This window comes from Phaseolus vulgaris, chromosome 9, assembly GCF_000499845.2.
Source record: "Phaseolus vulgaris cultivar G19833 chromosome 9, P. vulgaris v2.0, whole genome shotgun sequence".
Classification (NCBI taxonomy): Eukaryota; Viridiplantae; Streptophyta; class Magnoliopsida; order Fabales; family Fabaceae; genus Phaseolus; species Phaseolus vulgaris.
Genome location: NC_023751.2, coordinates 28629390 through 28644227, shown reverse-complemented (window position 1 = coordinate 28644227; position 14838 = coordinate 28629390). Strand labels below are relative to the sequence as shown.

Sequence of the window (14838 nt, the reverse complement as noted above, 5' to 3'; positions counted from 1 at the left end):
AAATATATAATATAATTAGATCATTTTCAACTTAAGAACATGAATCATAAGTATGTGTTAAGTGGTAGGTTCAAGCCAATAATAACACGAAAACACAATAACAAAATTAGAAAATAAAAAATTTTAATTACTAGAAAGATCTATACTTAAAGGAGAGTTTTTTTCACAAAATTTTACTGCATTGTCATACACATAAAATCATATATCTAAACATCATTTAAACAATATATATAAAGGTAATATTACTAGGTACTTTTTTAGTAAACTATTTTTTTACTTATTATCATACTTATGATTTATGAGTTAATCATTACAATATCTATAATAAAGCATAATGTAACTATAAATGATGAAATAACTTTAACTTCAATGCCCTCTTCTAAAAAACAATTGACAATCTTAATTAAAGTGAATCGTTAAAGGAGAGCAAGAAGAACTTTAGTTGATTTCAACAGAATCTTCAACTAAGTCATAATTTTGTATAACTATTATATTCCAATATGATATTTTGCCAATTTTCTACAAACACATACCAGTAAAGCATATGAACTTATATTTTTTTTATTTTTTATTTTTGATCAGCAGCATATAAACTTATATAGGATGTAATCAATAATTTAAACTCAATATTCCTTTGAAGAGTTACTCAAATTAGATATCAAGGTAAATGTATTGTTGGTTTCAAAATTTGAATTTGGTAACCACTGTTATTTTTGTTTTAAAAGAAAGATTTGATAGGTTAAAAGTGGGAAATATGTAGGAAGTAGTTTTGATATATACTCTAACTTACGAAGAACTATTTTGGATATAAGAATATAATAATTTCAAATATAATTACTATAAAAATAAATATTTGTTTGTTATATATATTTTTATTATATATTTTTCATAAACTGGATTTATTTTTAAAAAATTATAAAGAGAATTAAAGTACACTTTGGATAAGAATCAAAAAGTTCAAATAAGGATAGAGAAAACTATATTTGAAGAAAAGAATTTGATCACAATTAAGATATGTTGGTAAAGTTTTATATTTTATTGATAATAGTTTTGAAATTGAAATTTGGATGATGTGAATGTTTCTACAAATATAGGTGTCCACTTGTTTGTCCAAATTACAATTTTTTCAATATTTTTCACGTTTGTTTATGGGTGGATCAAGTTCATTCTAATTTTGCTTCTATCAGCAATTTTTTCAACATTTTCTCTATTTTCTTTGCATGGGTTCAACCCACTTTATTTTATTTTTTTCATCAGTCGAATCACACCATTTTTTTATATTCTTTTATATTTCCAAAATATTTATTTTGCGTCGGTCAGATCAACACTACTACTTTTCTTCTAGTCATTTGTGTGGATCAAACTCGCCAAAACTCATGCTTCATATCTTCTAAGTATGGACTAGCCTGACATTACATGTGTTTACTTAATGATCCATGATAAATTTAGTAGTTTTCACAATTTTAGCATTTGTAAAATATCCAACCTATCGTCCACACACATAAGTTTGATTTTAGTCTTTTTGTGTTAATTGACTCTAAGTTTGAATAACTTTAAAATGTTAATTTATTAATAATTTTAAATTTTATAAATACAGTGAATATATGTAATTTAATTTTAAGAATGATTTAAAAGATTGATTTTAAAATTTAAAAACACAATTTTTAGTTATAAAATTAAAAGATAAAATATGAAATAAATAAATATTAATCACACCAAATAATATAGCATATCAATACTAATGTTTTCTTAACTTTAGTTTGAATGAGAATTTAAAAGAAAAGGAAGAGAATGTATTATTACTCGCAATTTGTAAAATAAAAAATTAAAGGTGAACACTTTTTAAAAGACAGAAGAAAATCACATTCTAATTATTTAAACTGTTTTTAATCGTTTTATGTAAATACAATTGCTTTAAAAAAGTGTATGATAACATTTTGATCATGTATTTTATATATATTGCCATAGATAACAAGTAAAACTTTAAGATTCCAATTATTATGGGCAATCGAGTTTTTTTATTAGTTATCATAAATGCAATGAATAAGGAGTAAATATTTTCTTAATAAAAAATAAGTGCATAATTTATTTTTTATAGACTTTCACTTAATGACTATTATATTTATCTTATTAATACCAAGTTTTATTACTCCATTAATTATAATTAAATATTTTCTATTAGTCAATATATTCTAAACATTGTCATTGACCATTAGTTTGATTCCCTACATATAGATAGAGTTAATTAACTTCTAAATAAATTTTGATTAAAGAAAGTAATTTTTGGCACAGTACATGTTTTTGCGAAATTCAAAATAAAGTATTGGTTTACATAAGATTATTATTATTTTTGTTAAAATACGTGACAAGTTGCCACTCCAACTTGATGCAGCTGTATAGTGGGACAGATTAAGAGATAAGATCAACAACTGGATGTTACTTTCTTATCATTAATGACTACTTCCATGTAAAATTATTTTATGTATATCAGTATATTCTTTCATCTTTTTTTTTAAAAACTTTAGTTTAACTTCTTAAATTCAAAACTTTCATTTTGATTTTTTAAATTAATTTAATTTGACACTTTATTAGTTTATTACATTAATTAATATATATATATATATATATATATATATATATATATATATATGTGTGTGTGTGTGTGTGTGTGTAGCCTTTTTATTCGGGTAAGAAATCAGCAGCTAATAATTCTGTAAAACAATTAATGAGATTTATGTAAACAAATACTTACAATGTTTTATAGCTCATAATGATCCCACTTAGTTTGAACAAAAGAGCATAAATACCAGTAATCTATAAAGTAAAAACAAAACTATTTCCTATAAATTTACAGTGGACTTGTCTAATTTAATAAATTAAGATGGGGAATTAATAATTTTTGGTGAAAATAATTAATTCGATGTTAGAGTATATTTTAGAATGGCTGGTGTTATATATTTAGAACATATATTTGAAAGAGTTTGTCTGCAAAAATTTATAAGAAAAAAATATAAAAAAAACTTCTCTATAATTTAAAAATAGTTTATACACTAAAGAATATAGTTTCAACCGTAATCTTAAATATACCACAGACTCAATATTTGAAGATTAATCCAGAAAGATCCAAGGTTCCATTCACTGATATAAACCCCCTTGCATACACACAATTTGCATAAGCGAAAACCACAAGAGAAAAAAAAATAGTATATTTTTCTCATTTTATGGCAGATTCCACCCCTCTCCTCTGCAACCCATATCCACCATCATCTGACACACAAGAAGAACCACCATCACCACCCTATAAACACCACCCATCGCTGGGATCCACCGTGGAACTCTGTATAGGCGAGTTCAACTGGTCCCAGTTTCTCCAATCAGTCCTTGTCTCCGTCGCCTGGCTCTTCGACGCCCAACAGACCTTCATCACCGTCTTCACCGACGCCCCGCCCTCGTGGAGCTGTACCCAGGGCAACAATGCCTGCGCCACCGCCGCCACACTCTGCAACCTCCCCAGGGAGTGGTGGGCGTGGGATGCGCCTGCGTATGCTTCCACCGTGTCGGAGTGGGGTCTTGAGTGCGCGAACTCCGTAATCTCTGGGCTTCCCGCTTCGAGTTTCTTCATGGGGTGCTTGGTGGGAGGATTCGTGCTGGCCTCGCTGGCGGACTCCTCGCTCGGACGCAAGAACATGCTCTTCTTCTCGTGCCTTCTCATGGGCATTACTTCTCTTCTCTCCGCTCTCTCGCCCAATGTTTGGGTCTACTCCGCGCTCAAGTTCTTCTGTGGCTTCGCTCGCGCCACCATTGGCACTTCCGCGCTCGTGCTCGCCACCGAGATCGTCGGAAAACGGCGGCGCGGTCAGATCAGTGTCATCGGCTTCTTTTGCTTCACTATAGGTACGTAAGCATGCGGATCCTGAGGTCGTAACTCATCTTTTTCACCTATTCCTATATGTTCTTTTGCTTACTTCAACTAAAAATGATAATAAAATATGTTTTTGTTAAAATAATTTATCTTTCTCAATAAAATATATTAAGTTCATATATCAAACTTTCTGGGAAACTTCATTCTTTACCCTTGCAAGAGGGTTTCTGTGATTTTAGGTTTTCTAAGAAAATCTCATTCATTATTTTATTTTTTTAAAATTTCTTATAATTAATTTCAGTTGTTGTTGAGTGATAACATAATACATTAAAGAAATTTATTAAAATGTATATGGTTTCACTCTTATTTTGATGAATCTTGCTCAGTTTTATGGTTTGTAAGAAATTTTAATTAGTATTTTTTTTAACTCAAATGTAAATATAAATAATTATTTTCATATTAAAAACAATAAGACAATATTGTTTGGTTTTACTAATCTCAATTTAAGAATGTGTTTGTTGTGTGCATATGTAGGGTTCTTGTCCCTACCAGTCATGGCTTACGCAAACAAGAATTCGTCGTGGAGGAACCTTTACCTATGGACTTCCATTACAACAATTATCTATTGCATATTGGTGAAGGTGTTCGTTACGGAATCCCCGAGATGGCTTCTAGTGCGAGGAAGGAGAGAAGAAGCCGTGGCCACGCTGAAATGCATCACATCTGTCACTCAAAGCAACGTGGATTTGGCCATTAATAACATGTCCCACAAGGAAGAAACGTGGAACGTGGACCTGTTCTCTGCCCTAAAAATTCTGCTACAAAAGAAATGGTCCTCTAGAAGGCTTGTGTCAATTATGGCTATGGGAATAGGTATTGGATTGGTCTATTATGGCATGCCACTAGGCCTTCAAAACCTGTCTTTCAACCTCTATTTGAGTGTCACTTTCAATGCGTTATCCGAGTTACCCTCTGCATTGATTGTGTTCTTCTTCATAGACAAGTTCGATAGGAGACCTGCACTCCTTCTCTTCACTATCCTCAGTGGTGTTTTCAGTGTGATGTCCGTCATTGAAGTGAAGCCATGGACCAATCTGCAAATAGTGTTCGAGTTGATATCATTCTTCAGTGCTTGTTCCTCGTTTAACGTGTACCTCATCTACACAACGGAACTGTTCCCAACTTGTGTGAGGAATTCAGCACTGTCTATGGCAAGGTTAGCAGTGGTGCTTGGTGGCGCGTTCAGTCCAATGCTGGTGAGTGCTGGAAGAGAGAACAAGTTTCTGTGTTACGGTGTTTTTGGGTTGGTGATAGGTTTTAGTGGGATTTATGGAATATTCTTGCCAGAGACAAGGGGGAGAGCACTGTGTGATACTTTGGATGAAGAAGAAAACAAGGAGAAACAGGCTTGTGACATGGTGGCTTAAATTCTCTGGATTTTGAGAAACGTGGTGTAACGTGTTCGGTGGATTTGCCAATTGACAAGTGTGAACAAATTGTAATTCTTATATATATGTTTTGTTTTGATTAGGAAGTGGAAGGTGTAAGAAGGTGGATGTGTAAAAATTTGAAAAGAAATTGTGAAGAAAATTGTGTTAAATATGTATGCACTTCATTTGTTTATTGAAGATGATCCAAAATTCAAGAAGAAGCATAAAAAATTGAAAATAACCTCCATTTATTACAATATTCTTTTCATTTATTGTAATATTCTTTTAAGAAAATAATCAGCTTTAAGGAAAAATCAACTTTTTTTTCACTTAAAAAATCTGAAAAAATCAATTTTAATTCAAGTAAAAGCTATTTTGAATAGTTTTTCATAAATTCAATTTTTTAAGATAATTATTATGAATTACATATAACATATATATTAGCTTCTCTTCAAAAATCTAAAATATATATGAATTTATATAATTATTTTAATTTGAGTAACTAGAACTAAATAACAGCACATCGATATTCTATGGATGAAATAAACCACCTCCAAAACCACTGCCCATTGAATTTAACTAACTTTTTATGTAAAATAATCTTTAATTTATGGACTTATTTCAACTTATTTTGTGCTGTAACATTTCATGGATGTGTCACCATTTAATTTTGAATCAATGAATTACATAAAAAAAACGTTTGGACGACATATTTTCCTAACTTTTACAACTTTAGGATATATTATGATTTGTTATTAATTAGATCTTAGGTTCTATAGTATTAGTTTCAGTTTATTTGCTTCTAGTGTATAAACAATTTTAGTGTATAGAAATTTTTAAACATATTTTGTTACTATTAGTGTATAGAAATTTGATTACTTTAAATATTGTAATATTTCATAGGATTTATATATCTTACTGTCACATATCTGCATCTCCATAAGTATATTAAATATAAATTAAACAAATTGTATTAAAAAAAATTAATATAAACTATTGTTCAGACTAAACCGTAGTTTATATAATATAAACGACGATTTTAGACAAAAATGTATCATACTCTTCTAATAACTTTTTTTAATTTTTTATAATACATTAGACGACAATTATGTATAAAATTGTTGTCACTACGGTTATCAATTAAAACTGTTATTTATAAAAATTATAGACGGTGACTTGAGTAGTTATCTATAACATATATGTTTAGACAATGACTCGATAAACAATGACTATAAATATATCCTTATACATGAGCTTTTTATAGTAATGAATGTTCTATTATGTTCTATGAGCTTATTATGTCAAAATCTACTTTATTTTTGTGCAATATTAATTCATACTTTTAAATGCATTTAGTATATATTTTTTAAAATTTATTCAAGTAGTTTGATTTCTATTAAATCACTACAAAAAATATGTTTATTAGCATGGGTCAAAAAGGGACATTAGCTATAATAAATGGATGCAAAAGTGTAGTTATTATTAAAATTTGGTAGCTAATATGCTCGACATAAAAATAGTAGCGGGTGCGTGGGATACAAGTGGTGTGTTTTTTGCGTAGGCTTAGCCTACATGCTCCTCACACAAAATTATATTTTATATTGTTTATGTAAAAAAGCGTGAGCTTAACCTACATGTTGGCCACATAAGTTTTAAACAAGCGTGTGCTTAGCCTATATGTTGTCCACACAAAATTATATTTTATATTGTTTATTCAAAGAAGCATGGGCTTAGTCAACAGATTGACCACACAATTTTTAAACAAGTGTGGGCTTAACCTTCATAATTTTATTACATATTTAAATTTAATTTAAATATATATATATGTATTATGTTTGCTAGGGCTTAACCTACAAAATTTTAAATTTTTATTATTATTTATTATTTATAGTTTCAGTTGTGACCATTTGATCCACACAATTTTTTTTTCTTTTTTTAAGTTTATGTCCATATAACTCACACTTACCCATGTTTTATTTTTTTATTTTTTTTAATAATCAAGGCTTATTGGACATTATTTAGGGTTCCTAGCATCACCTTCATTTTCTTTTGCAGCTAATTTTACTTTTTAGTGTAGTGAATTTAATATTGGTAATTCTAATTTTTTTTCAACAAAGAATAAATAAAATTTAAAATTAAAAGGAACACTTCAAGGTGTCCCAACCCTTATACAACAATCAAATCCAGCAAAATTATTTACATATCCTAACTAATCTGCATAGAAATGCATGACATATTACACATTAATTTTGCTGTTAAGAAAGTCATCCCAACCAGATACATGCTTATAAAACAGATCTAACAAACATAATAAGTAAAAATTCAACCGTTCATAAATTCAGATAGGTGTGCTTGCTCCTTTTATCTATAAATTTTGGTGACCCATCTCTGATCATATGTTCAATACTAACAGTACTTCTCAATAAACCTGCAACATGCTTTTTAACATTCCCTCATTCTACATAGCTAAAGGATAAAAACAAGATTGTCTTGTTAATAATATGCAATAAGATAGCTTCTCCATTTTTACCTACCGTTCCTCTCACCCCAATTTTACATCATTATTGAGAGCATACTGAAGCTGTTTTATAGTTTTGTTTTAAACTAACTTGCATTTCTACCACTTTTTTCACAACTAAACAACTATAACCTCACATTTCCATAATGTTCCTTTTTATGATGAATTTTAACATTTTGGTTCCAAAGCCACGTTCTGATGACTTCTTTGCATAAAAGCACTTCTCATTCATAGCATACCTTGCACCATAAAACTCAACCTTCCACGCCTTTCAGCCAGTTCAAAGGTACCAAAGCATAACCAGAACTATTTCACAATAATGATACATGCAACAAAAATCTCATTTAAAACCATTAACACCAAGCAGTAAAAAAAAACAAACAAATATGGACCAAATAAAGCTTTTAATACAAACAAATTATTTTGTTACCATGTTAATGCAGGGCATAAGATCCAATCAGAAAAAGAGAACTTGACTTTCCTTACTTAATGTCTCATCCATGCCCATTATTGAACTTGTGCCATGGTAAGGATTTCCACTGCACCTATCTTTGCATAAGATCAGGTGGTGAGAAGCTGAGAGGGAGTTCATACACACTAGATCCCGCTATAGACACTCGATATTGGATGTTTGTACTTACCTTGATCCTCTCTCTTAGATTCGTTGGTAATCTTTGGATCAGGTGTTAGTTTTTGGTAGGGGCATACTTAATGAGTCTTCTGGAAGACAGTGGACTCATGTGTAGTCAGTGAGATTGAAATGAAATTCAATGATTTTGATTGATAATAGATGTATGTGTGGTCTATACGAACGATAGAATTGGTATTGAAATTTTATATGACAACATTTAAAGAAATGTTTACAAATTATTAGTTTGATTGGTGTTTTTGCATGAATTATATATATTATGAAATTTCTTTTCATTAACTTATTCTTGTTTTTCTTGTTATGTTGTGAACTGCGATGACTGTACTACGTAGACGAGCATATGATCATATAGATGTCAGAGGGCTTTGTGATGTAGTTTTGAACCTTATATTGTTAATATTTATATTTCTATAAGTTATAATCTTGTAATAGAAATATTTTGAAAAACTCCAAGTCCGTAGTAGAACTTGTATTGTAATAGTTAGATGTATTTTCTGGGATGTTACATATTAAAATAAAAATATTAATGTAATAAATTGATATAATAATAATGATAATGATAATAATATTAAAAATAAATATTATAATAATTCTATTAATAATTTTATTATTATTAATAATTTATTATAAAAGTAACACTAATAATTTTATTTTATATTAATATGTATTAAAATAAAAATATTAATTTAATCATATTAATATTAACAACATTAATAGTAATTATTATAATAATATTAATAATAATTATAATAATAATAATAATAATAGTAACATTAATAATAATATTAACAAGTATAATATTACTAATATTAATAATAAGAATGACAATAATATTAATAATAATAAGAAGAATAATAATAATAATCATTACAAAATTCCTTTAATCTAGTGGTTACAAATCCTCCATTATACTTACTAGAATTGAGTTTTATTCTCTCTTCTTGTAGCGAATTGATAATATTAAATTTAATAAACTTACATAATAATAATTTTAAAAGTTTTAAATAATAATAAATATTTTTTTCCGTGAGAGTATAGAGGAGTTTATTGGTGTTTTCTCTGTGTTTTTTTGAAGTTCAGACTGCATGGTTGCTGAGTTTTATGGAGTTATACATGCTATGGAGGAAGCTCAAAAGATTGGGCTTACTAATGTCTGGTTTGTGTTGCGTTTACTGCTAGGACTAATGTTTCGTGGATGCTTCGTAATCAATGAAATACTTGTCTTAATTACTGTGGGAAAATCATGTTTAGGGTTACTCATATTTTTCGTGAAGGGAATGCGTGTGCTGATAAGTTGACTAATTTAGGATTGATTCATATAGAATCATTTCATTGGTATAATAAGCTTATATATAATTTGTTCTTAGAATTTTTCATGAATAGGTATAGCGTACTTATGTATAATTTTTGTTAACATATAGGTTTTGGTCTAGTCTCCCCACATTTTTGTATTTTCTTTCTTTTTTCTCTTTTTAATAATACTTTTTTCATGTAAAAAAAAAATAAATAATAATATTACTAGTTACTTACACATATTTGTGTTGGTCAATAATTACTGAAAGATCTAATTTCGTTGATAAATGCCATCAAAATATGCGTCATCACACAATGATCTTCCAAAAGAATGGAGAGTCTAAGATACTTGCTTTAGGCAACATAATAGGTGATGTTGAAAATGGAGTAGAAGCAAATGGATATTTAGAAACAAGATGAATAAATAAGAAACTAAAGAAGAAGACATATATTTTGTAGAAACATATAGTCCTATAATCCTATGGATAGGTTAGAGACTTCAAGACTACTTCTTGCTTTTTTTTTTTTTTGCATGCTTGATTGAATTTAAACTTCATCAAAATAGATGTAAAAGTTTTTTTAAAAAATATTATATAAATTAAGAAATGTATGAAATAATTAACAATAGGAGAGACTTAACAACTTATTGTTTTCTCAAAATTATGAAAGAGGAAAATTTTATAAGATTTTCTTTATAATGAAATTTGTGAGAGACATCATATTCATGCAAGTGTATGTCAACAATGGAAAAATTAACCGTCTTCTTAGCATTGTAGTGAAACAAATGAAAAATGGTATATTTCTTAACCAATCTAAGTATTGTAATGAGCTTTTAAAACTATTTAAAATATAAAGATACACAAAGTGAACTACACCTATTTTTACTAGTTGCTACCATGACAATCTTTTCACTATACACAATATATAAATCCCTAATTCTTTGTTACATTTAAGAACAAATGTATACTAGATATCAATCTTATACTAAAGAATAATGACATTTTACTTAAGATAAGAAAATTTCTGAATATTTAAAAAGAATAACCAATATTAATAAAATTTGATATATATGTATATATATTTATTTATTTGTATTGTTCATTATTTCATTAAAAGAATGTTTGATATATAACTTAACATAATGTTATCCGCTATCTTTTAAAGAGTTGAATCCTATGCAAATAAATATATAAAGTGAAATCAAGTAATCCAACATTTTATTGATGAAATATTTTTAAAAATTAATTTTCTTAATTTTAAAATATAATTTGAACTAAAAGAATGATACATATTCTAGAAAACAAAATCATATTTATGGCGCTACAATTAAAAACTTAGTTTCTATTAATCATAAATTAATATGTATTATAAAAATGTTAAAATATTTTTTCTTAAAATATATTTTATAATAATCATTTTTCAAAAGTATTCTTAAACTGATTTTTAATTATTTACAATATCTACATTATTAAAGTTATTTTAAAATGTTTTTCATTTTAATTGGATATTTTGTAAAATTACAGTGAAACATTTTAAAGTTAGAATACACAGCTAGAACATCATTAAATATAAATTATTTTTAGAAAAAAATAATTAATTATTATATTAATTAAATTAAGTTAGATTAAAAAATTATTGATATTTAAAATAATTTTTATATTGATATTTAATTAGCTATTAAAACTTTAGTTATTAATTATTTTAAATTTTAAAATTGGTAATTAAAATCTTGATAGTTAATTATATTTAATTTATAAATTTTTATTAACAATAAAAACTACTTTAAATAACAATATTTTTTTAATTTATAAAATATATTTAATTTAATCAATACAGTAATTAATTGTTTTTTAAATTAATTTTATTTAATAATTTTTTAATAATACTTTTTAGTACGTAAAATATTTGAAAACACTTTTAAATAAAATATATATTCGTAAACCGAAAAAAGAAGTGTTAAAGTTAGTTTATAAAAACTTGCTTAATTAAATTTTAAATAAATTATTAATTTGAGTATTTTTAATTAAATTTTAATAAAATATTATCAAGTATTAAAAAAATTAATTTCTTTAAGTAATTCTTTGTCATCAACTCAAGATATGGTATTGTTTATAATTTTTAGTTTTCAACTTACTCAATTCACTCATTTCTTTTTCAATCTCCTCAAATTCAACGTTTATTTTCTCTTTAATAAGAAAGAGTCGACTAGTAACAAATCGAAAAAAAATTGAACGAATTAATCATAAAGTTAAACATTGAAAGACGAAAAACTATATGTCCTTAAAAACAATATTTTGTACATTTGTAAATTTTTAACAAGGCTCAATTCAAAAAAAATTATGAGATAATTAAAACTTAATTAAATTAAATTTCGAATTAAAAAATTATAAGGTAGGATGATTTAAAAAATGTTAAAAACTATTAACAAATTATACTGATTAGAAACTAAATACCTATTTAGAAAATTTCAAACAGTTTAAAGTTGAGTAATTTAAGGATTTTTTTTTATTACACCTGAACACGAGTGAAAGGTAAAGAGAAATAAAGAATATATCGTCTTCCTCCTCTGCTCCTGGAAAACCCTTAAACCCATCTTAATAGTTTCATCTTCACTTCATATTTGCAGCGCTGTCTGGTTCCTTCGTTAGGTTTGTTTTGTTCTTATTCCTGTTTTGGTTTGTTTTTCATTTTTCTAATTTTCAATTTGTGGATCTGACTTCCCCAAGACCTATTACAGTGGAGCTGAGTATTATTTACGTAACTATTTCCCCCTTTTGTGAAGTTTTTCATGTTTCTTTAATTTCCCTCTATACGCTCTTGTTTATTTGTTGTCCACAATGTTTCACTTTTTTTCATTTTGCAATATATTTGATTTTGCCCACAAACTGTTCGATATTTGGTCTGAATCGTGGAAACGCATTTTTCCCTCAAAATGTGATTTAGTAGTCCAGTAATCTGATTTTTTTTTTTGGTTTCTTTGTCAGATATCGCTTGCCTACAAATACTTTTCGTCCAGTGTAACCTCAAATTGATGCGTTTGCGTACATTGATTTGGGTGCTTGTAGGCATATACATTGTTCGTGTGAACTATGAATCCAATTTAACGTTCAATATGTCAAAGTACACGTTTTTTCATTCACCATCATTAGTTGTCTAATAGAAGGTTCCTTTTCACTGTCAACTAGTCAATTGCACATTTTGGCAGGGTGTCTCACGATGAATATTTTGAATTCTCTGAATATTTCTCGTGTTTCCTCCTTTTCTTTTACCCCTTATCTGTGTGTTTTCTACTAGACTTGCTTCATTATGTGGATATAGTGCAACTCTGCAAGAGTGCATTGTATCAGTTGGTGTCTCGAATCTTGGGATCATCTAATAACATAATATGAACTTGTAATGAAGTGGAAAACTTAGTTGGCTGGCATAGCTCTGTGCATGTGTGGGTGTAAAATAATAGGGGAAGGCTAGTCCGCTAATTGATTTTTGAATTTCAGAGTTGCACTTTCTTCCAACTGTTTACCTAAATGATGGGATTTTTCAGTTTTTACTTGATCATACTCAATGATACATTGCCTGGAAAATCCATGCGAATGTGATATAAGATACTATTTGATTTAATTTTGATAACATTGTTTGTATGGGCATTTTCTTGTCATCTGGATTCTTACATTATACAATAAATATGATTGGCAATGCAGCCATGTTTTTGCATAGAACACTTGGACGAACACTCTTTGCTGCTGCTGCTAGATCAAAACAGTATGCCACTACAGCTCCTGCTGGTGGCAGAGAAGTTCGCAATCCCCTTCAGGAGTTCTTTGAGGCAGACAGGAGCCCAGACGATGACAAACCTGTTGTTTATGGTATGCATCATGCACCTCTTGTTTTCAAATGGATTTATTGTGAAAACTTTCACTGGTTTTCATGCAGTAGCCACAATGGTTCAGTACAACCGAAGTTCTTGATTTTCACCGTTGAGCTTTGAAGGTTATGCTATTTTTGTTCTGATAATAGCTGTCTCTTTTTATTATCTTTCTTAATGTTTATTGCTAGGTCGGGGTTGGAAGGCTTCTGAACTGCGCCTGAAATCTTGGGACGACCTTCATAAGTTGTGGTATGTGTTGTTAAAGGAGAAGAACATGTTGATGACTCAGCGTCAAATGCTTAATGCACAGAACCTGCGTTTTCCTAACCCAGAGCGCATCTCTAAGGTATCACCTCTCTTTGCACTTGTTCTGCCTTACACATGTGTTGCTCTTGTTAACCGAAGTTACATGGATGAATGGTATTAGAACAATCACAATGGTCTTGTCTTATCTTTTTTTTTCCTGAACAGTGAATTACAAATGTTAACTGTGTATGTGGAACCAAAAAAACACCTATGCATTTTATTGATTTATTTGGTATGTGAAATCAGGTGAGGAAGTCAATGTGTCGCATCAAGCATGTACTTACCGAGAGAGCAATTGAAGAACCAGATCCCAGGAGGTCTGCCGATATGAAGAAAATGATAAATGCTCTTTAATAACTTGAATTGGACCTGTTCATGTGACGGCATTACTCGGTATGCTGTAGCAATAGGACATCTACATCTGCAGATATAAGTTTGCTAACTTGAATGTCCAAAAATATTATTTTGAAGGAGTTTACCGTTTAATGATTTTTGCTTGGTTCTGTATTAGTCAGTCTAGAGGGAATCTAATCAAGCATTCATTGTTCCTAGCGGTCTATAACTTGATAAAGTGTTAAGTGAGTTAAATCATAAATGTTTTGCTGCCTAATTTCTATTTCCTACTTTTAGATGTCTCAACAAACAGGTGTTATCATATTGTCATATTAGAGGTTGTGCAATTTGTTCTGTTTTTCTTTAGTTACTTACTTTAAAGGGCAACCTTTAAAGTAAATAATTGTCGATTAGAACATGGAACAAATTACACGGACCCTATGTTTTACCCTTTTTGGACTTTTATGTTAAATTTGTTAAGTGACACTTTTTTTATTAAGTATTAGATGACCGTACTACCTTCTTTTTTCTGTCACTCTCTTTGAATTCAAACCACTTTCCCTCACCCTTCTCATCCCCCTC

At 28.6% G+C, this 14838-nt stretch overlaps 2 protein-coding genes across 2 annotated transcripts; both read left to right on the top strand.

The window, feature by feature from the left end:
• Nucleotides 1-3115: 3115 nt before the first annotated feature.
• Nucleotides 3116-5490, top strand: LOC137821634 (organic cation/carnitine transporter 3). The gene is made up of 2 exons (XM_068626317.1): nucleotides 3116-3894; nucleotides 4397-5490. Exons 1-2 carry the CDS (start codon nucleotides 3222-3224, stop codon nucleotides 5287-5289), a joined length of 1566 nt encoding a protein of 521 aa, XP_068482418.1. The 5' UTR covers nucleotides 3116-3221; the 3' UTR covers nucleotides 5290-5490.
• Nucleotides 5491-12236: 6746 nt separating this feature from the next.
• LOC137821860 (uncharacterized) lies at nucleotides 12237-14533 on the top strand. Its single transcript, XM_068626644.1, has 4 exons — nucleotides 12237-12400; nucleotides 13451-13615; nucleotides 13806-13963; nucleotides 14170-14533. The coding sequence occupies exons 2-4, from the start codon at nucleotides 13453-13455 to the stop codon at nucleotides 14275-14277; spliced, it is 429 nt and encodes a 142-aa protein (XP_068482745.1). The 5' UTR covers nucleotides 12237-12400; nucleotides 13451-13452; the 3' UTR covers nucleotides 14278-14533.
• Nucleotides 14534-14838: the final 305 nt, after the last annotated feature.